Source organism: Bos indicus x Bos taurus, chromosome 11, assembly GCF_003369695.1.
Source record: "Bos indicus x Bos taurus breed Angus x Brahman F1 hybrid chromosome 11, Bos_hybrid_MaternalHap_v2.0, whole genome shotgun sequence".
Lineage (NCBI taxonomy): Eukaryota > Metazoa > Chordata > Mammalia > Artiodactyla > Bovidae > Bos > Bos indicus x Bos taurus.
The window spans coordinates 10,400,895-10,424,358 of NC_040086.1; the positions used below are offsets into that span (position 1 = coordinate 10,400,895).

Consider the following 23,464-nt stretch of genomic DNA (forward strand, 5'->3'; position numbering starts at 1 on the left):
AAAATCAAATTAAAATTTAAAACATTTGTTTTAGGAAATTAAGACTCAAGGCTTTCTATGCCATGGGCCCAGGTTCCATCCCCAGTCAAAGAACTAAGATTCCACAAACTTCACACCACAATGGAAAAAAACAAAAACAAAAAACTAAGGTTTCTGCGCTCACAAAGGATCCTTGCCACCTAGGGAGGCAGGAGGCACACAGCAGCGACAATCAGAACCAAGCGCAAGGTCAGCCATTCTTCCAGGCCAAGGACCATGAACCCACCAAGACTTCCGGAGCGGAAACCCGACCTTAGAGGCCCCTGATTGGCTGAGGTGAAGGAGCGGGCGGTGCAAAAAGGGGTTTGTAGATACGCTCTAGGGATGGGGGGCGGTGCCGAACGAAGCCTTAGATCGCGAGATTTTGCTGGTTCCGCATTTTGGGTCTGGAAGGTGGGGGAGGAGTACTAGGCGGGTTCAGTTGCTCACACCCGCTTGCACCGGCTCTGCTTCGGTTCCACCCGGGCTTGGAGCTGTGGCGGCGCCGGCTTCGGCTGTCCGCCGGCTTCGGACCTTCCGCTCCTTCCCGGTTCCGCGCGGACTCCGAGTCCTGAACGCGGCGGGGGCCAGCGGCCCCTCCCCTCCGAGGACAGAAGATGAGCTTCCTCTTGTGAGTGTGGCCGGGGCTCCGGGGCTGGGTGAGGGCCAGAAGGGGCGATGGGGCGCCTGAGGCGAGGGCAGTCCCCCGGGCCGGGGTAGGGGTGCCAGGTCCTTGCTCTGCTAGCGCTCGGAGTCTTGGGGGAGTCTAGGATGTGGGCAGAAGCCGAAGGAGATGAAGGTCCAGGCAAAGGAAGCGGAGCGAGAAGGTTGGGGTATAGAAAGGCCCCGAGGCCGGTAGCGCCTCGAAACTTTTACGCCCGAGTGCGCCTGAGGGCAGAGAGACGATCCGGGGCTCCCAATTTCTCTCAAGTCCCCAGTCTTTTAGTAACGATGCATGCTGACTAAGCTTTTTATTCCACCGTACGCCAGCTTTATTATCGTCAGGATTAAATTACCCCCGCGGAAAAATGCCGCCCCTGGAAAATGTGGGAGTGTCTGTAAAGTTAAGCTGCGGCCTTTACAAACAGTTCTGATTCAGCCCATTTTGTGAATTTGTGTAATGAACTAACATCTTTTTAACTCAGTAGAATCCTGTTTTAGAGATGGCTGTTGGACCCAAATGAGCCTTCAAGTGGGAAAACTTTGTAAATTCTCTGATGATTCTTAAGCACATTAACGTTTGGGAAGCATTGCTGTAACACATTTTTTTCCTCGAGTGGCCCTCTCTACCTAGTGTGCTGCTTAAATATGTATTGTATGAGCGAATCCATTTTTAGTTATGGGCATCTTGACATCTAAGTGTATCATAACCAGAGTTCACTCCGTTTCTTATTGTGAGAAATTTGGATTCTTTTCTAGTATTTTGCTATTGTAAAATAGGATTACAAAGCTTTGACTAACAGTCGCTTTTCCCCTCCTTTGGATGATTTTTTAAGCGAATAGCCTTCAAAGTGAGATTACTGTATCAAAATCTATTTGATTTATATTTTAATTGAAAGTTTCCTTATTACCAGAACAATCCCCCCCATAACCAGTCTTTTTCTTATGTTGATGTTTAGTTAGTGGTTTGTTTGTGGATGCACAGTTCTTATTTGTTTTTTGGACCTAAATATGGCTCTGTTTATTTCGTTTAAACTTTGTTTTGTTGATAGACAATTGACTTTACGCTTTTTGGCTATTATGAATAATTATGCTATAAACTTGTGTATAGATTTTTGTTTTGGATGTATGTGTTAATTCTCTTGGAAATTTCCCCACAGCCTCTCTAGCGCTTGTTAATTGAATTTTTGATTATAGCACATCCTAAGTGGATGTGAAGTGGTATCTCATTGTGATTTTAATTTGTTTTTCCTTAATGATTAATGATGTTGAGCACCTTTTTGTGTGCTTATTGACAATTTGTGTATATTCTTTGAAGTAATATCTATTCACACACTTTGACCATTTTTTAAATTGGCTTGTCTTTGATTTTAAGTTGTAAAAATTCTTTATCCTGGATATAAGTCCCTTAATCACATCTGCGTTTTACAAAATTTTCTCCAATTTTGTAGATTCTTTTCACTGTCTTGATGGTGCCATTTGAAGCACAGACGTCTTCATTTACATGAAGATCGTACAGAACCTTGAGACATCTTTTCTTGCTAGTTTTCCATATTTAGCTTCCTGTCATTCACAGCTTGTTTTTATTGTAAAGGGCCATTCCCTCTAATGTAATACTTCCCTATTAAATTTGGCTCTTTATTATGTTAAACACAAGCTTTCCATGTTAGATTTTTATTGTTTTCATAACTCCTTTTTACTTAACAATCAGTCTTATTTAAAATTCAGATTACTCAGGTAAAGTGAAAGTCCTCAGTCTTATTTCCTTCCCTTCCTGGAAGTAGTCACCAGTATCAATTTGATGGGTGACATTTTCTGTGCATTTACAAAATAGACTTCTGCCGTACATTTCATATTGTAATATGTGTGGCCATGTATTGAAATCTGTCTATGTGAATTCATGTAGCTCTGTCTTGTTCTTCTTAATTGCCATATGGTATTCCATGATATAGATGTGTCATACTCATTTCACTGCTAGTAAGCTTTAGGATTGTTTCCAGGTTTTTCACTATTAAAAACAATCTTGGAAAACACATCCTTATTCATATCAAGGACAGATACCTAGAAACAGAAGGGACAGATTGAGGAGCATTTCACATCTGTTCATTTGTTACTGTTTTTCTTTCTGAATTATATAATCATCTCTTTAGCCCATTTTTCTAAAGCCTTTTTCTTAACCAATTATAAAAGCTCTTTATTATGTAGTTCACACTTTGTAATATGTATTACAAGTACTTTTTTTTTCTGAATTAATGAAGTTTTAATTGTTATAGTTAGAAATCTGTCCATTTTTTTACAAGCTTTGTGTCATATTAGGAAGACCTTATGAATGGTGTGAGATAGGAATAAAAGCTTACTTTCCTTCTCCAAAACCAGTTGTTTATTTTCCCTGCCATAAATTCCAAATGTTAGTGATTCTTCTGTAGTTTGCTTTGATGGCACCACAAGTATTTTGATACAGAAAACTGGATTTTTAAGCTATAAGAGCCTTAGAACTACCACTCTCACAGCACTGCTTTCTGTAGATGAAAACAGGCCAAAAGGAGGTTAGGTTTCTCGAGTCATCACAGAGTTAGTGGCAGATCAAGAACTAGAATCCAGGTTTTTTCTTCTTTTGGTTAGGTTGCCCTTTCTATTATACCAGACTGCTTTGTGCAGCTTAGTAAAATTGCCCTCTTTGTGAAATTGTGCTGCTATTCCTGTTTCTGTGTAGGGGAAACTTTTTTAAAATTTTAAATCTTTATTGTGTGTCCCCTACCCCCACATTGTCACACTTTTCAGGAAATGTTTTTTAATTTCAAAACAATTTATATGCCTAAAATTTTCATTCTATGTCCGGTCCTAAAAATTTATATACTCTTACTTTTAACCTAACAGTAGTAGCCGCTCTTCTAAAACATTCAAACCAAAGAAGAATATCCCTGAAGGATCTCATCAGTATGAACTCTTAAAACATGCAGAAGCAACTCTAGGAAGTGGGAATTTGAGACAAGCTGTTATGTTGCCAGAGGGAGAGGACCTCAATGAATGGATTGCTGTTAACAGTAAGTTTTTTAATAACTTTCAACATTACTAGTTGATAAGATTTTGCTAAAATCTTTGTGTTAATGAATTTTCTTTTATGCATGTGAATGAAAGTCACTCAGTCATGTCCGACTCTTTGCGACTCCATGGACTGTAGAGTCCATGGAATTCTCCAGGCCAGAATACTGGCATGGGTAACCATTCCCTTCTCCAGGGGATCTTTCCAACCCAGGGCTTGAACCCAGGTCTCCCGCATTGCAGGCAGATTCTTTACCATCTGAGCCACCAAGGAAGCCCTTTTGAGTGTAAGTATCATAATAAAACATTATCTGTGAAGAAACATGTAAGTGCAAATACATCCAAAGTGTTTTCTCTTCAGGGTGTAGTTGTGTGGTTGAGTAGAGAGACCTGAGGGAGAAATGAAGAGTGCTTTGGGGTAATCTCTGAGAATGGTCTGAATTGCTGAGTAAGGGCAAATGAGAAATTGATAAAACACAAAGATCATACCTGTGATGGACATAACTTTGTAGGGATCCATCTTCACAGTTGTGCCCCAACTGCCAACATCTTTCATTTGCCTATGTATACAGAAAAGTCAAGCATACTTGCTTTGGTCAGTCACTTCATTATTGTGACTTTGGAGTAGTCAGAACGAAATTGAGAGCCTGGGAGAAAGCAGAGTGATCCATGAGCTGAAAGTCACTCTGAGTTCAGGAAAGTAAGGGCATGACATGGGAGGGTATGCTGAGACTGGAGCATCATTTTGGAGCCCATCATTTTTGAGATGAGATCAGTTCTGGATGATAGGGTTTAAGTCTATTAGGAATTTCTGTTGTTCCAGGAATCTTTAGAACTTTTTAATGGAAATTTTCAGACATACAGACATAGAGAAACTAGTAGAATGAATTCCCAGGTATCTGTTATCCAGCTTCAGCAATTATCAATTCATGGCCAGTTGTGCTGTTTCTGTACACTACCCTGATTATTTTGAAGGAAATCCCAGACATATTTCTGTGATAATGAAAATGTATCTTCACTATGGCCATTTAGCACTTGAAATGTGGCTACTGGGACTGAAAGTGAATTTTAAATTGCACTTCATTTTAATGTAAATTGTCCTGTGTGTCTAGTGGCTACCATGTTAGTACAGATTTGGAGCTTTGGTCAAATTCAGGTTTGATTTTGTTTAAGACTGCATCTCAGGTGGTGGTACATACTTCCAACAGTGTAGATGCTTCTGTGTTGATAATCATTGCCTTGGTAGTGTGGTCTAATAGGAATATATTGTAAGTTATAAATATAATTTAAAAATTTCCAGTAGCCACATTAAGAAAAATTTTATTTTCCTCAACTCATTAAAACATGTTATTCATATTACTAAGGGAAAAAAAACAAGGTGCAAAAGTATATAATGTGTTTTCTTTTGTGTTAGATGGGATAAGGAAACTTACGGGGCAAGAGACAGAAAAAATTAGGAGGGGGAAGTTGGAATGGTTGGCATTTGATCTTTTTAAAAAAGTATTTATTCATTTGGGTGCGTTGGATCTTAGTTGTGGCGTGCAGGATGTCTCCTTGCCGCTCATGCGAGCTTCTCTCTAGTTTTGGAGCATGGGCTCTGAACTCAGGGCTCAGGAGTTGCCCAGTGGCATGAGCGATCTTATTTCCCTGACCAGGGATTGAACCTGCATCCCCTGCATTGAAAGGTGAATTCTTAACCCCTGGACCACCAGGGAAGTCCCTAGACTTTTTTCTCTCTATATTTTTATCTCTCTTTTGTTATGTGAACCACGTTAAGTATTATCTATTCAGAAAAGACCCCTTTTTTGTAATCTTATTCAAATTATCTTATTCTTTTTTAGATTTTTTACTTGACGGATAGTTGATTTACAGTGTTGTGTTAATTACTGCTGTACAGCACAGTGATTGTTATATATACATGTATTCAGTTATGTCTGTGTTTTTTATATTTTTCAGTATTGTTTATCATAGGATATTAATTCTCCCTACTGTTAGTAGGACCTGTTGTTTATCTGTTCTGTATATAAGAAGCTTAGTTACTTCACTTAGTATGGTAATCTCTAGGTCCATCCATTTTGCAGCAAATGGGATTATTTCGTTCTTTTTTTTTTGCCGGGGGGGAGCCAGCATGCAGCATTTTCGTTCCCCAACCAGGGATTGAAGCCATGCCCCCTGCATTGGGAGCACCTAGTCTTAACCACAGGACCAGCAGGGAAGTGCCATATTCTGTTCTTTTTTATGGCTGAGTAATATCCCATTGTGTATATGTGCCACATCTTCTTTATGCATTCATCTGTCTTTGGACTTTTAGGTTGTTTCCACGTCTTGGCTATTGTGAAGTGTACTATGAACATAGGAATGCATGTATCTTTTTGAGCTATAGCTTTGTCTGGATATATGCCTAGGAGTGGAATTGCTAGATAATATGGTAATTCTATTTTTAGTTTTCTGAGGAACATCCATAATGCTTTTCACAGTGGCTGTACCAACTTATATCCCCACCAACATTGTAGGAGTGTTCTCTTTTCTCCACATCCTTTCCAGCATTTGTTATTTGTCCACTTTTTAATGATGGCCATTCTGACTGGTGTGAGGTGGTACCTCATTGTAGTTTTGACTTGTGTTTCTTTAATAATCAGTGATGTTGAACATCTTGTTTGTTGTTGTTTCTCATCTTTATTTCTTTGTTTTTGGCTGTGCTGGGTCTGTATTACTGTGTGTGGGCTTTCTGCACTGTGTGTGGAGCATGGGGGCTGCTTTGTAGTTGCACTGGCTGCTTACTGCAGTGGCTTCTCTTATTGCCCAGCACTGGCTCTGTGGCACACAAGCTTCAGTAGTTGTGGCACATAGGCTTATGGTTAAGGCATGTGGGGTCTTCCCAGATCAGGGATAGAACCAGTGTCCCCTGCATTGCAAGGCAGATTCATAACCACTGTACCAGCAGGGAAGCCCCAGTGGTGAACATCTTTTCATGTGTCTGTTGGCTATTTGTGTATCATCTTTCATTCTGAAGGAATCAGTTGGCCTTCTTCAGCCTTAGATTTTTCTTTGAGACTTAACTGCTCTAATCAGCTAGTCTCAACCTTTTGGTTCCAGGGTCCTTTTATTCTCTTAAAAATTATTGAGAACCCAAAGAGTTTTTAATTATGTGAGTTGTGTTTAATGATCCTGTGTTAGAAATTAAAACTGAGCAATTAAAAATATTTTTTTAATTCATCTGAAAATAGCAATAATAAACCCATTACATGTTAACATAAACGTATTTTTATAAAAATAGCTATTTTCCAGAATAATGTTGGTGAGAAGTATGGCATTGGTTGCAAATCTTATTTAATGTCTGATGGCTGGATTCTCGTACTTGCTTCTGCATTCAGTCTGTGTGGTGTCACACCGTGGAGCCTCTGGACAGCTCCACCATGCCTCCTAAGAGAGTGAGAATTCAGAGCAATTAAGATGTTTCTGACCTCACAGTTTCCCCTATGAAACAGGGAATCTCTGGACCATATTTTGAGCAGGCCAATAGAACCAGCACACCATCTAGGCGCATTCTTTGTTTTGAAAGAGTATTCAGTGTATTACTTTCTTAGAAAACATGACTAATTTAAGAGGAAAATTTATAAGTGAGGGGGTTTTGTATAAAATTCCTTTTAACACGGTGGAGCTTTGTTATTCATTTGTTTTTTAAGAAACTTGGAAAAGCCCTAGTTGCATTTAGGTAGTCTTTTAGACAGGGAACTGAGACATTTTAACAAATCTTTCCAAGGCTTTGTGGTTCTCTCTGCACAAAGCAGTATGTTTCAGTCAGTTACGCCTGAGTTTCTTACCCCCTTCCTCTTCTATTTTCTTCCGGTTCTAGCTGAAGCTCTTTAAGGAGGTACTCCTTGACTGTCAGCTTCCCAAGATGTTACCTTTCCTCTGAATTCTTCTAGCGCTTTTTGTTGGCCTTTGGACGCTCCCTTATGTTGTATTATCCCACTCTTGATTTTGTCCTTTTTGTTAGCTAGAGACTCTAGGACAAGGGACTTTATCTCATGTATTTTTTATGTCCTCAATATGCACTGGGTCTCAATTTTTTATGATAAATTAGATTTTTTAAATGCCTGATATAGCTGAAACACCTCCCTCACAGTATATTCACAATACTTTTCTTCTCTTTCCTAACACAAATGGTCTAGTCGAGACTAATAAGGTATGGATTTTCATTTGCTTGGATATCATCAAATTGTATATTCTAATACAATAATTACCTTTAAGTTAGAATTTTTGGGTTTTTTTTTTTTCCATTTATTTTTAAATGAAACAAAGATGAGCATTTTTAATGATAAAAGGTACAATTCACAAAGAAGATACACATCATTAACCATTAGACACCAAACAACAAAGATACATAAAACAAAAATCAGAAGATATATAAGGGAAAATAAAAAAATATATAATCATACTACTACTACTAAGTCATTTCAGTCGTGTCCGACTCTGTGCGACCCCATAGACGGCAGCCCACCAGGCTCCCCCGTCCCTGGGATTCTCCAGGCAAGAACACTGGAATGGGTTGCCATTTCCTTCTCCAATGCATGAAGGTGAAAAGTGAAAGGGAAGTCACTCAGTTGTGTCCAACCCTCAGCGACCCCATGGACTGCAGCCTTCCAGGCTCCTACGTCCATGGGATTTTCCAGGCAAGAGTACTGGAGTGGGGTGCCATTGAGACATATTAACATTTCTCTGAGAATATTTTATCAAGTCCAGAAAAAATTAAGAATAGGAGCATCTTGAATAATGTCATTAATAATTTAAATATAGTAGATTTTATTTATATTAATTTGAACATTTCATACAAAGATAGGCACAATAAAGGACAAAAATTTCAAGGACCTAACAGAAGCAGAAAAGGTGGCAAGAATACACAAAAGAACTGTATAAAAAAGCTCTTAATAACCCAGTTAACCATGATGATATGGTCACTCACTAGACCCGTTCATCCTGGAGTGTGAAGTCAAGTGGGTCTTAGGAAGCATTATTATGAACAAAGCTAGTAGAGGTGTTGGAATTTCAGCTGAGCTATTTCAAATCCTAGAAGATGATGCTGTTAAAGTGCTACGCTCAATATGCCAGCAAATTTGGAAAACTCAGCCGTGGCCACAGGACTGGAAAAAGTCAGTTTTCATTCCAATCCCAAAGAAAAGCAGTGCCAAAGCATGTTCAGATTACTGTACAATTGCATGCATTTCACATGCCAGCAAAATCCTTCAAGCTAGGCTTCAGCAGTACATGAACTGAGAACTTCCAGAGGTACAAGCTGGGTTTAGAAAAGGCAGAGGAACGAGAGATAAATTGTCAACATACCCTGGATCATAGAAAAAGCAAGGGAATTCCAAACAAACGTCTACTTCTGCTTCATTGACTACGCTAAAGCCTTTGACTATATGGGTCGACGACAACAAACTGGAATATTTTTAAAGAGATGGGAATACCAGACTACCTTACTTGCCTCCTGCAAAACGTGTATGCAGAACAAGAAGCAACAGTAAGGGACTTCCTTGGTGGTCCAGTGGTTAAGAATCTGCCTGCAATTCAGCGGACACTGTTTTGATCCCCGGTTTGGGAAGATCCCACATGCCATGGACCCGTGCACTACAACTACTGAGCCTGTGCTCTAGAGTCTGTGAGCGGCAACTGCTGAGTCCATGTGCCACAGCTGAGTCCATGTGCCACAGCTGCTGAAGCCCACCCACCCTAGAGCTTGTGCTCAGCAGCAAGAGAAGTCACTGTAGTGAGAAGCCTGGGCACCACAACAGGGTAGCCCCCACTCTCTGCAACTAGAGAAAGCCCTCACACAACAACAAAAACTCAGAACAGCCAAAAATAATAATTAAATAAAATTATTTTTTTTAAAAAAGAAGAAGCAACGGTAAGAGTTAGACATGGAACATTGGACTGGAATCAAGATTGCTGGGAGAAATAGCAGCAATAGCTGGGAGAAACGACCTCAGATATGCAGATGATAACCACATTAATGTTAGAAAGTGAAGAGGAACTGAAGAGACTCTTGATGAAGGTGAAAGAGGAGAGTGAAAAAGCTGGCTTTTAACTTAACATTCAAAAAACTTTAAGATCATGGCATCCGATCCTATCACTTCATGGCAAATAGATGGGGAAAATGTGGGAACAGTGTCAGATTTCATTTTCTTCGACTCCAAAATTACTGCAGATAGTGACTGCAGCCATGAAATTAAAAGATGTTTGCTCCTTGGAAGAATAGCTATGTCAGTACTAGACAGTGTTTTAAAAAGCAGAGACAACACTTTGCTGACAAAGGTCCATACAGTCAAAGCTATGGTTTTTCCAGTAGTCATGTATGGATGTGAGAGTTGGACCATAAAGAAGACTGATCGCCAAAGAATTGATGCTTTTGAACTGTGATGCTTGAGAAGACTCTTGAGTCCCTTACGTCAAGGAGATCAAGTCAGTGAATCCTAAAAGAAGTCTACCCTGAATATTTGTTGCAAGGATGAATGCTGAAGCTGAAGGTCCAATACTTGGGCCACCTGATGCAAAGAGCTGACTCATTGGAAAAGACCCTGATGCTGGGAAAAATGGAGAGCAGGAGGAGAAGGGGGCAGCAGAGGGTGAAATGGTTGGATGGTATCATTGACTCAATGGACATGAGTTTGAGCAAACTCAGGGAGTTAGTGATGGACAGAGAACCCTGGTGTGCTGTAGTTCATGGAGTCACAGAGTTGGACATGACTTAGCCACTGAACAATAACAATCTTATATTCTAAACAAATGTATTTAAAATTTTGTATCTCATACATTGTTACTTGATGTTCATAGGGCGTTTAGAAAAACTGGCAAAAAGATAAACGTTACTAAATTTCAAAGAGTAGAATTCGTTTTGTGATTCAGTTATATATATACACATATTAATTTTGAAATTGTTTTCCATTATAGATTATAACAAGATATTGACTGTATCTTGTAACAGTCAATAATCCCTGTGCTATATATACAGTAAACCTTTGTTGCTTGTTGCATATCTTTTTTTTTTTTAAATTAGAAATCTAGCATTCTATTCATGCTGAGTCAAACAAGTAGAATCAAACTAAACCAAGGCAAACAGACTAAATTTTTTAGTTAGGCAAAAATTCAGAAGTTTTCTAAAATTTATATGTTATGCACATTATATATATGAATACAGAGTTTTCTACTAGGTTTGATAAAGGCTTGAGAAAGAAAAATTTAAAAAAAAAAAGGAAACGGGAGCACTGAATAAGAAATAGAAAAAGTGAAACAAACGCGATAAAAGTAAAATTTCCTCATATGGTCCAGTTGTTTTTAAACATGGTTGCTCGTTAGAAACATATCTGGAACTCTGGCACAAAAAAAATCTATTCCTATGTATTTGTATTTTTCAAAAAATTGCAAATTAATTCTGATAATGTGTCCAGATTTTAAGAAGTGATTACAGGTTTTCCTATTAAATGGTAATTTTGGTAATACAGAATTCTGTTATTTTTCTTTTGACCAATCATGATACAGTGGTATTAAATGAGAGATAGTTACATAATCATAGTAGTGGGAGATATTTATCAATTTTCACAGCCAGACAAAAAAGATAATTACAATTGTAAGCCATAATGGGGACATGATTAACCTAAGAACATAATTACATACAATTTGAGGGGTCAAGCAGAGTGATGTGGTAAATGGAAGTGCATACCTGCACATGTTTTCATCCACCCAGTCAGTCTGTCTTTTTGTTGGTGCATTTAATCCATTTACATTTAAGATAATTATTGATTGTGTATCCTGTTACCATTTTCTTAATTGTTTTGGGTTTATTTTCTGTAGGTTGGTCTTTTCCTTCTCTTGTTTCCTGCCTAGAAATGTTCCTTTAGCATTTGTTGTAAAGCTGGTTTAGTGGTGCTGAATTCTCTTAACTTTTGCTCATCTGGAAAGCTTTTGATTTCTCCATGAAATCTGAAGGAGAGTCTTGCTGGGTAGAGTATTCTTGGTTGTAGGTTCTTCTTGGTTGTAGGTTTTTCATCACTTTAAATATATCTTGCTATTCCCCTCTTGCACATAGAGTGTCTGTTGAGAAATCAACTTGATAGTCTGATGGTAGTTCCTTTGTATGTTATTTGTCGTTTTTCCCTTCTTGCTTTTAATGTCTTATCTCTGTCTTTAGTTTTTGTCGGTTTGATTACTGTGTGTCTTGGTGTGTTCCTCTTTCGGTTTATCCTGCCCAAGACTCTCTGTTTTCCTGGACTTGGTTGACTACTTCCTTTCCCACATTAGGGAAGTTTTCAGCTATTGTCTCTTCAAATATTTTCTCAGTTTCTTTCTCTCTCTTCTTCTGGGACCCCTATAATCTGATTATTGGTGCATTTAATGATGTCCCAGAGGTCTCTTAGGCTATCTTAATTTCTGTTCATTCTTTTTTCTATATTCTGTTCTGCAGCAGTAATTTCCAGCATTCTGTCCTCCAGATCATTTGTCCATTCTTCTGCCTCAGTTATTCTGCTATTGATTCCTTCTGATGTATTATTCATCTCTGTTTGTTCTTTAGTTCTTCTAGGTCTTTGATAAACATTTCTTGCATCTTCTCAATCTTTGTCTCCATTCTTTTTCTGAGATCCTGAATCATCTTCACTATCACTATGAATTCTTTTTCTGGAAGGTATCCTGTCTTCATTTAGTTGTTTTTCTGGGGTTTTATCTTGTCCCTTCATCTAGGACAGAAATTTCTGCTTTTTCATGCTAATTAACTTCCTGTAATACGGTTTTTGTTTTAGTTGCTGGGGGACTGTGATTCTTCTTGTGTCTTCTCTCTGCCCTCTGATGGAAGAGGCTAAGAGGCTTGTGTAAGCTTCCTGATGGAAGGGACTGGTGGTGGGAAAAAGTGGGTCTTGCTCTGGTGGGCAGGGCCTTGCTCAGTAAAGCTTTAGTTCAATTATCTGCTGATCGGAAGGGTTGTCCTCCCTCCTTGGAAGCTTTTTGGCTTGAGGCGACCCAGCCCTGGGTTTTATAGGCTTTATGGTAGGGTTTAGTGGTGATTTCCTAGAGGGTTTACGCCAAGGGGACCTTCCAGTGCCACGGACGCTGTAGTGAGCCCCTGTTGACCTATGCCTCCTCAAGAGACCCCCCAACACCAGCAGTTAGTTTTGGTTCAGTCTCCTGTGGGGTCACTGCTCCTTTCCTCTGAGTCTGGTGCACACAGGGTTTTGTTTGTGCCCTCCAAGACTGGAGTCTCTGTTTCTCCCAGTCCTGTGGAAGTCTTGTAATCAAATCCTGCTGGCCTCAAAGGTCAGATTCCCTGGGGATTCCCAGTCCCTTTGTCGGATCCCCAGGTTGGGAAGCCTGATGTGGGGTTCAGAATCTTCACAACAGTGGGAGAACTTTTGTAGGTCACCCACCCAGTGGCTGTGGCATTTGATTTTATCATGATTGTGCCTCTCCTACCATCTTGCTGCAGCTTCTTCTTTGTCTGTGGACATGGGCTATCTTTTGGTAGCTTCCAGCATCCTCCTGTCTATGGTGGTTCCGTAACTAGTTGCAGTTTTGGTGCTCTTGCAGGAGGAAATCTAAGTGCACGTTCTTCTACTCCGCCATCTTGAACTGGAAGCTCAGTTGCCATTAAGTTATTAATATCTCTAGTATTTTCCTGCTTACAGGCTGTTTAAAAGCTTAGTATATTAAAAATAAGTGTATATTAAAAGTTTACCTAAGGGAGTTCCCTGGTGATTTCAGTGGCTAAGACTCTGAGCTCCCAGTGCTGGGGAGATCCCACGTGCTGCAACTGAAGATTCCACATGCTACAACTAAGACCTGGCACAGCCACATAAATAAACATTTTTTTTTGTTTACTTTAGGTGTGACAATTAAAAAAAGAGAATTTATAGTGCCCCTGGATTGTTGAATCTCCTGAGGATTCTTGACTGAATCCTGCAGTTGAAAGATCTGATGTTTTATTGTATTTACATGGACATTTTAACACAATTCTGCTATTAATTTTCCAGCTGTGGATTTCTTCAACCAGATCAACATGTTATATGGAACTATCACAGAATTCTGCACTGAAGCAAGCTGTCCAGTCATGTCTGCAGGTCCAAGGTACTTATACTGGCTATTATATAGGTATTTGAATTACTAAATAAAGCTAATCACCAATTGATATAAATTAAATAGTATAGACTTGTTGTTTTTCTTGCCTGTTTGCTTGTGAAAACAAAAGCTTACCTTTAACCTTTTAGTTATTAAATACTTGGATATGTGTTTCCCAGTGTTTTGATTTTTTATAATTGCATTGTAGTAAGTATGAATGTTCCGGAGAAGGCAATGTCATCCCACTCCAGTACTTTTGCCTGGAAAATCCCATGGACGGAGGAGCCTGGTGGGCTGCAGTCCATGGGGTCGGGTCGCTAAGAGTTGGACACAACTGAGCGACTTCACTTTCACTTTTCACTTTCACGCATTGGAGAAGGAAATGGCAACCCACTCCAGTGTTCTTGCCTGGAGAATCCCAGGGACGGGGGAGCCTGGTGGGCTGCCATCTATGGGGTTGCACAGAGTCGGACACGACTGAAGTAACTTAGCAGCAGCAGCAAGTATGAATATTCAGTAGGATCGGAAGTAAAGAAATTTAGGTTTATCTTGCTTTTGCAAAAGTTATTTTTTCAATTTTGTTAAATTTATGGTTTTGTTTGTTTTTTAAATTAATTTCTTAGAATTTTTAGTTGACCTTTAATATTTGATTTTTTTCCTTGTGTTTATTTAATTACTTCCAAGTTGTGCTGCTTTAGTTACCTGGCTTAAAGATGCTAGATTAAAATTTCCTGACTAATAAATTTCTAGAAATATTGACAAAGAGGTAGAACCCTTTATCACCCACAAGATTAAGATGTTATAGAATTAATGTTTTAGTATCCTTCCAGTCTTTTTTCCTATAGCAATTGATTGCTTTTATGTGATGACAGATGGTATTAAGAGATTTACCTCTTGGGAAAAAATAGTCCTTTCTGAATTTGCTATCGTTTTTATGTAAAGGTGAAAAAGGTCCCCAGTGAATTTGAGTTCTGTGATTATTACATTATTTTAGGAGAGATGTTTTTTGTTTTGTGAAGTATTGTTTTAGCCCTCAAATTTCCTATCTTTGGCTTAAATGATTCATAAAGTGAAGTTTTATTTATCATTCTAGCTTAGCAAAAGTGAGGTAGAAAAAAATGCATGCCTAAGATTTATTCTTTAGAACCCTCTCAAAAAAACAGGGTTTTGTAATCTTGGCTCTATTGATAATTACATAATGGCCAACAAGCTCAGAATATGGAGGATCCACCAGCACCTTCCCCACTCCTCAGCACCCTCTGTCTAACTGACAGGAACTCAGTTCCTTGGCCTTTCTCAGGGCTGTGTTGTAAAACAAATTCTGGCACAGCCAGCTGCCATACTGTCTTTTTCTTTTCCATTATATTTCAGAATATTGTGTAAGTTGAGTCGGCCCTCCATATGCATGGTCCCTCTGCATCTATGGATGCAACCAACTGTGGGTCGTAGCATTTACTGTTGAAAAATATCTGTGTATAAGTGGACCTCTGTGGTTCAAACCCATGTTGTTTAAGGGTCAGCTGTCTTTCTGCAGGGAACTCCCAAGTAATCTTCAGTAGAACTTTGGTTAATTTGCTAAAATTGTGTGTGTGTGTGTGTGTGTGTGTGTGTGTGTGTGTGCGCATGAACACACTTAACAACATAGACATACTGTGAACCTACTATGATTATAAGTTGCAACATGTATTTGAAAACTTTATTACTAAAACTTTTTTCTCTCCAGATACGAATATCATTGGGCAGATGGTACTAATATTAAAAAGCCAATCAAATGTTCTGCACCAAAATACATTGACTATTTGATGACTTGGGTTCAGGATCAACTTGATGATGAAACTCTTTTTCCTTCTAAAATTGGTGAGTTAATGTTGTAGAACTAATATTCTTTTTAAATGATAAATGTGTTATGTTCTTTTTAATGCTCTATTAGTGTAACAAAATCCAATAAAGACTGCCAGATTTCTCTACAGAAAGGTTATAGACGTGTGCTCCTTCCAGCCATGCTCGTGTCTGCCTGTGTTTCTTCGTCAGTACTAGTTGCCTCTCAGTGTTTCTTTTCTAAAATGGGTAAATGAATTTCTAGTATAATGTTCATTTTACAAAATATTGAAAAGATCGAGCATTTTTTGGCTTATTGATCATTGTGTGTTTTCTGTTTATACCCTTTTTCTGTTTGTTTATGTTAAGGCTATATTAGATCTTTGTCGTGCATGTTGTATTTTTCTTTAGGTTGCCTTATTGACTTATTTTGTTTATGAGGGGTTTTTGGCTATGTATGTTATTTTGACCTATTAATCTTTGCCTTTATGATGATTGGATTTTAATACAATGATCAGAAGGGACTTTCCTACTTAAAGATAATAAAAATATTTGTTGATGCTTTTATTTAGTTCTTTTGTGGTTTTGTTTTTAAATCTTTGTTCTGTCAGGAATTTTTTCCCAATTATAAATGCTAGTCAGTTTGTCCGGTACCATTTATCAAATACATGTGTCTTTTATCCCCTAATTTTCGTGTGTGTACAGCAAATTGACATATGTTTTGGAGTCTTTTAATGTCTTTATTCTTATAGAAATTCCACACTGTTTTAGTTAGCATAGCCATGCATCTTTGAACATCTTGTAGGGCTAGTCTTTCTTCCTTGCTCTTCTTTTTCAGAATACTCACGGCTATTCTGGAAAGTGTTCTTCCAAAGAATTTATAAACATTTTGTCAAGGTAAAAAGAAGACCTGTGAGATTTTTATTAAGATTTCATTCAGTTTGTAAATTAATGTAGGGATTCTTGTTCTCTTGACAATACTGAGTCTTTCTATCCAAGAACAGTCTTTTAATTATTTCTTATTCCCTCTTGGAAAAATTCTGTATTTTACTTTAGTCCTTCAAGTTTCTTAAGTTTATTCATAGGCACTTAATGTTTTTATTGATAATCTGGTTTCTAACTGGTTATTGTTTAGTATATAGGAAAGCTGTTGATGTATCTATGAATTTTATAATTGACCATCAGTTTCTGACTATTTCTTTTGGATTGGTTTTCTTGGGTTTTTACAGTTTATAGTCACATCAGACTAAGGTAATAGTAATTTCATCTATTCTTTTCTGATAAATATACTACTTGTGTACTCTTAACTAATTGCAGTAACTAGTACTTTCAGAACAGTGCTGAGTAAAGGGGATGAAGGCAAACATCCTTTAATTTCATGTGAGTGCTTCTAGTCTTTCAGCATTAAGCAGAAATCTTACTTTTGGTTAGAGGTTTGTGAATTTTTAAAAATCAAATTGATTGTAGGGTTTTATCAGATGCTCTTCTATTTTCTGTTGTTGATCGTAAGGTTTTCTCTATTTTTTACAATGTTCCGCTGCAAGAGGTTTTTTTTTTGTTTCTGGATATTTTGATTAAGATTTTGGCATTGATATTCATGGATGTGATTGGTCCTTGTCATTTTCAGTATAGGGTATCTAATGAACAACATATTGTTAGATTCTGTCATGTCTGTTTGGGTTGCTATAACAAAAATACCAGAGACTGGAGGTCTTATAAGCAATAAAGATGTGTTTCTTAACTTCTGAAGTCTAGAAGTCCAAGATCAGAGGCCAGCATGGTCAGTTTCTGTCATAGGTCCTATTCCTGGTTTACAGATAGTAAGAAAACAGTCTTTTTCTTGTATCCTCACATGGCAGAGAGGGAAATCATCTCTGTTTCTTCCTATAAGGGCACTAATTCTAGCCAAAGGGGCAGAGGCCTTATGGCCTTATCACCCCGAAGGCCCCACCTCTTAATACCATTGTCTAGGGTGTTAGAATTTCAATATGATTTTGAAGGAGGCACAAAGCCTGCAGTGTGGGAGACCTGGGTTTGATCCCTGGGTTGGGAAGATCCTCTGCATTAGGGCATGGCAGTCCACTCCAGTATTCATGTCTGGAAACTCTGTCATGGACAGAGGAGTCTGGTGGGCTACAATCCACAGAGCCACAAAGAGTTGGACACGACTGAGCAACAAAGTGTGTGCACGTGCGTGCATACACACACATTCAGAACATGGCAGATTCCTTTTTGAAATCTAATCAGAGGCTTTCAGGAGAAGAATTTATGTCATGTTGTTGTATTTGGTCTGTTTGCTGTTGGTCAATTTTTCTGTTCTATAAAGCCTTTTGTTTCCTTTCTCATAGATCCTTTATTGTATATTGGCTGTGCTTGAATGTTAAAATCAGCTTGGAAAGTGCTTAGATTAAAATAAATCACTTGTATATATTTATCAGAGTCTCCCTCTTAATGGAGGTAAAGAATACTTTTGTCATTATTCTCCTTTCTTCAGCTTCCCAGTTCTTCAATATTTTATCCTAATTTTCTGGAATTATTTCCCCCTTCATTAGCTATTATCCAGATCTTAACTTATGCCATTATTTATTGTTTTAGACAAAACTTGATTGTTACTCATTTTTAAGCTAATATATCCAGCTTATTAATATTCTTTTTAATAGCAAGGTGCCCATTTGCTAATTCTGAGAGAAAAAGGATTTGACTTAAAAATCCATCTTTTCAATACATGAACATAAGACCAAGTCCAGAAAAACATGTCCATAGCCCTCAGAATAACGTGTGAAAAGGCACGCTGTTACAAAGACTGGGGATGAGGGGTGGAGGAACACATACATCAGCTTACAAGAGCAAAATACACTGGATTTCAAACTATTAAGGACTGGTTGAGAAGTCAAGAATACAGAGTGCAGGGAAGGAGAAAGTGTTTAACTTTTGCTTTCTGAAAAATTAGAGAAAGGGCCATGTTCAAGAGCAGCGTAGTGTCATTAGGCCAACTGCTGGAGGTTATTGGGAAGCAGTTGCCTTCTTGTGTGTTTGTTAACTGTACTCAGTGCCTATTGTATTGTCTTCTGTGCCTGTTTCCTGAGAAACATTGATCTTGTCAACAAAATTCTCAGGAATGCAGCCAGTCAGATCCCCACCTGCACTGCTTGGAGAGAGATGACTATGATCTCTCCCAGTTCTTTTAGGAGGAGATATTTATTTTCTCTGAAAAATAGGGAGGTGCCATTCTTCCCCTTTATAGAAAGTATTATTCCTCTTCTTACACTATAGGGAAATGGAAATAGCACTTAAAAAAATTAAATATAAAGTTGGGGACTCCTAGTCTAAGAAGGAAGACTAGATTTTCAGAGTACCTCAGAAGATAAAATATTTATTTGTAGACAGTAGATAACAATGACTCAAGGTGTGCCTTTTTCTTTTGCTTGGGAAAGTTTCCAGTCCTGGTGGAGTGTGTGTGTGTGTGTGTAAAAATCTTTTTAGAGTTATAAATTGCCAAAAGTAAAAATTTTCTATTTATAGTCTAAACTGTAAATAGAACTTCCTGGGAGTTCCCTGGCAGTCCAGTGGTTAAAACACGCTTCCAATGCAGGGGATTCGAGTTCGATCCCTGACTGGGGAGCTAAGATTCCCAACAGGCTGCATGACAGGGCCAAAAAAACAAGAAACAAACAAACTTGTTGCCATTAATTTTAGGGAGAAATTCTCCAGTATTAAACAAGTAAAATTCAACTTTGATTCAGCGTCATCTTCCATAACCTGTCACTTGTGCCTGCTATTCTAAGGCAGTCAGCAAAAGTGTGGTATGAGGATACCTCACATACTTAGGTTTGGGTGGTTTTTTCCCTTGCCTTTTTGAAAAATATATATATGAATAGAAGCTTGTATTTGTGAATTTGTGTATTGGAGATGTTCATGGCATTGTCTAAATTTTTCTGCCATTTATTTTCCTCTTACTGATAAAAGACTGATTGAGACATATATATATTACAGGTGTCCCGTTTCCTAAAAACTTTATGTCTGTGGCAAAGACCATCCTAAAGCGTTTGTTCAGGGTTTATGCCCATATTTATCACCAGCACTTTGATTCTGTAATGCAGCTTCAGGAGGAAGCCCACCTCAACACCTCCTTTAAGCACTTTATTTTCTTCGTTCAGGTAAGTTGAATTGCATTGAATTTGGTGTGTCCTTTGACATGGACGTATTTGAATTGGTAATTAATAAAGTATTTATAGTATCTTATTTATAGATATAGAGGTAAGCATGCAGCTCTCCTGTTTTATTCCCTTTTTCTTGTTTATTTCTTTGATGTACATAACAGAATAGAAGGCATCACCCCCATTTGGGGCCTTTTGCCTCTGGAGAGACCTGCCCCAGTCTCTGATTGGAATATGACATGAAGCACCAAGCACCCAGGGAAGCTTGTCAGCACCCTCACGTCCCATTGCCACTGCTGAATAAAGGGATGCCATGGGAAAAACATCTGGGGTTGTGTCGTTTCATGAGATGTCTATGCCTGGAGGAGAAACTTTTGGAAGAACTTGTTAGCTACTATCTTAAGTTTCCAAAAGTCTACTTCAGGCTGAATCTTACGAAGTTAGCAGCTAGAAATGTCACAAAGAACCACCCCTTCAGAGGTGTGGCCTATTTCCTTATGGGCCCTTAGTTGGAATTAGAACTTTTTAAAGTCAAAATAATTCACATTGTTTGAAAAAAATGATCAAAGAATAGGGACTCCTTAGCCTAACTTTAGAAATATATAATTCTTTATGCAAATATAAATATATCTCTCTATAGATATTTTGATGGGAAAACCAGTAGCTTTTACAGTAGATATAATCTATCCAATTCTCTGTACCACACAGAGGAGAATGTACTGTGCTTTCTTTTTTGTCTTTCTTAGAGATTGTTGCCTGTCATAGATAGTATGTAGATGTAGGTATGGAGGCCACTATCTATTAAGTCCCTTGTATTTTAAAATAGGGAGTAAAAATGATCCTATTTTAAAATATTCATAGATTATTTCATCATTCTTTTGGATTTCAGAAAGCTGGAGTTGGGAATCCTTTCTCTGAATGACATAGAGTTTTAATTTTAGATCTTTTTTTAAATTTTGTTTTTCTTCTTTTTTTAGGAGTTTAATCTGATTGATAGGCGTGAGTTGGCACCTCTTCAGGAATTAATTGAGAAGCTTGGATCAAAAGACAGATAAATTTTTCTCGGGAACAGTTACCTTCTTGCTTCATCTACTGCTAGAGCTATCTCATTGCTTTGTGTTATAGACTAGTGATACAGACTTTAAGACAGGATAAAAAGACACCAATTGTCTGTGTCTACTGATAAAATTGTCCCAAAGGTAGGTTGGCCTAATACCTTCAGAGAGAAAAGTTCAGGACATGCTGAATTTGAGGCACTGTATGATCACTGCTGTTACTACCACAGAGTCATTTCTGGTTGTAGTATATGAGGACCAACTTGTAGTTTATTAGTTTACGTATTCATTTACTGAAGAAGATGACTGAAGTCTGATTCAGGTAACAGCATGATGGATATAAAAAATTTCTACCAATAATTTGTTAACAAGCTTCCAGAACAAATTTCCTAATAATGCAGTCAGGTCGGTTTTATTCTGCCTTTATTTTACAAATAGAAGAGGCGTTTTGAAATTAGATTAAAAACGTTTGTGTCACTTTGGATAACCTTTTAGTTTGAAGTTTGTATGCTCATGTTTTTATAGGTTATATACGTGTATTTTTTTTTTCAAAATCCATAATTGCAGTTTAAATCATCATAAGACATGGTATGGGAGCAACCAGAGTTATTTCTAAAATGACTTTATTTTTTAATCTTCATTTGGGATTTTATTCACAGCCTGTCTGGATTTTTAGTGTGTATCAAAGAATTTTTTTAAGGCATCTAAGAATTAATTGTCTTGCAGATTTTTATTTTGAAAAGCTTCATTCAGATTAATTTTAATATGTAGGTTTTGGCTGAGAAAAGGAAGACTTCCAAAAAAATTATAACAAATTTGGGGTCTCAAAAACCATTATTTTCATTCATGTTTTTGGTTTCAGAGGCCTTGAAATTTGGATAGAATAGAAGAAAGTACTCAAGAGTATTTGATTATTTTGTTTTGAGTTTTCCTTAAAATAGAAACTACTTCTATGTATTTTTATTGTGTCTTGAGACTTAGTTAAGAGTAGTATAGAAATGCATGAACTTTATCCCAGTAAGGTTAAAACATAAGGAAAACCATAATAAAAAACCTTAAAGGTATGCACATTTTATAACCCAGCTAAAAGTTTGGTGTGCTACATGTTCTTTAATCTGTGTGTGTGTGTGTATGTGTGTGTTGGGGGTAGAGGGGTATATGTTTAAAGGAGACAAAAATGGGATAAGTAAAAAAAAACTTCATTCTGTTAATAGTCAAAGGATGGATTGGCATTTTATTCTGTTTTAATTGTTTTTGTATCAAAACTTGAAATTATTCTGTTGGGGTAAAAAGAATCTCCTTTAGTGAAGAAAAGATCTAATTTTCATTAGATTTTTCAGATTTAGACTGTTTGAAGTGTATTGAGGCACACATATTACTAAAGACTTGCCAGACTGGCAACACTTGAAATTCATCAACATTTGTTTCAGAGCTATGATTTTTTGCAAAGTACTCACCATGTTCCTTGATACCTTTGGTTAAGGTTAAATTTGAAAGTTTTTTTGTTATTTATTTTTATTATTCTACAGATTGTAAAGAAAAAATGACTTAGAAACTCCGTTTTTGTAATAAGTGAATTTCAGTAAATTCTTAAATATATATAGAATTTTAAAGGAAACAAAACATTTTATCTGATTTAGGCTGAAACCATACATCGTTGTTTTGGGAAATAGTGGGGAAATCCCTTATTTAAAAAAGTCCTCTATGAACATTCTATAATCTTCATTTTAAGATTATCCAAAAGAACCATCAGGCATTCTGTATGTTTATGTTGATCATTTCCAAACAAGAAGGTTTTTAGAATGTTAGGATGTTACTGCCTCTTGACTTTGAACAGTGTTGGCTTTAATTAAGTCTGCTAGGAATGAAATATTTCTCAAGTAAGATTATATTTTTATCATTTCTAATATTTCAAGTATCATCAAATAAAAGTATTTTTACTTTCTTTCATTTATTTTCAGTGGTAGAAATCCTCCCTCTCTTCATGACTTAGAGCCCTAAAACTAAGCAACTAAATTAACAATAGTAGAGCCAGCTTAATAATGGGACATAAATTTTAAAATTTGTTGGTAATTAAGAATTCAGGTAATTCAAAATGTCCCTTTTTAAAAAAAAAAAAAAGCAATACCAAAAAAAAGCATTCCCAGTTAATCTGGCTTAACCAACAGTGCAACCAAACATTAGTGTTAACATTATTTACATCCAAGGCCAGGGAGTGAACAGGAGAGATGGAGCAAAGGGCAGAGAACATGGAGAAGAGAGCACCTTCTTGGCTTGGCTGGAAGGCCAGCCTTTGATTAAAGTTGGACGGAGTCAGTCTTTCTTTGACTCCTCTCGATCTTGATTTATCTCCCTGAGTAACACTCACTCCCCTGGCTCCTCCTAATCAGAAGTCCTCTCTCAGTGTCTCATCACTGCTCTTCACACCCGACTAAAATCATGGTTGGCTAGTACTTGCTGAATTATGCAGTTAATCCTATGGTGCTTTAATTTCCAGGCCTTTAAAAAAAAACTTTTGGACAATGATGTGCAGATTTTTGTTTAAATAGTGAAACTTCCTTGTACTACAGTTTTTGTATTGACAATCAAATGGCTCCTTTATTCTTTGCC

General features: G+C 37.5%; 1 protein-coding gene across 1 annotated transcript; it reads left to right on the forward strand.

Annotated features, from left to right (window-relative positions):
- Positions 1-391: 391 nt before the first annotated feature.
- Positions 392-22,975, forward strand: MOB1A (MOB kinase activator 1A). The gene is made up of 6 exons (XM_027554855.1): positions 392-649; positions 3,556-3,722; positions 13,740-13,833; positions 15,548-15,681; positions 19,636-19,799; positions 20,777-22,975. Exons 1-6 carry the CDS (start codon positions 636-638, stop codon positions 20,852-20,854), a joined length of 651 nt encoding a protein of 216 aa, XP_027410656.1. The 5' UTR covers positions 392-635; the 3' UTR covers positions 20,855-22,975.
- Positions 22,976-23,464: the final 489 nt, after the last annotated feature.

Excerpts from the sequence above, each read along its gene's own strand:
- MOB1A (XM_027554855.1), top strand. Across the intron at positions 3,723-13,739 it reads TGAATGGATTGCTGTTAACA|CTGTGGATTTCTTCAACCAG; the intron begins GTAAGTTTTTTA and ends TTAATTTTCCAG. Across the intron at positions 19,800-20,776 it reads ACTTTATTTTCTTCGTTCAG|GAGTTTAATCTGATTGATAG; the intron begins GTAAGTTGAATT and ends TTCTTTTTTTAG.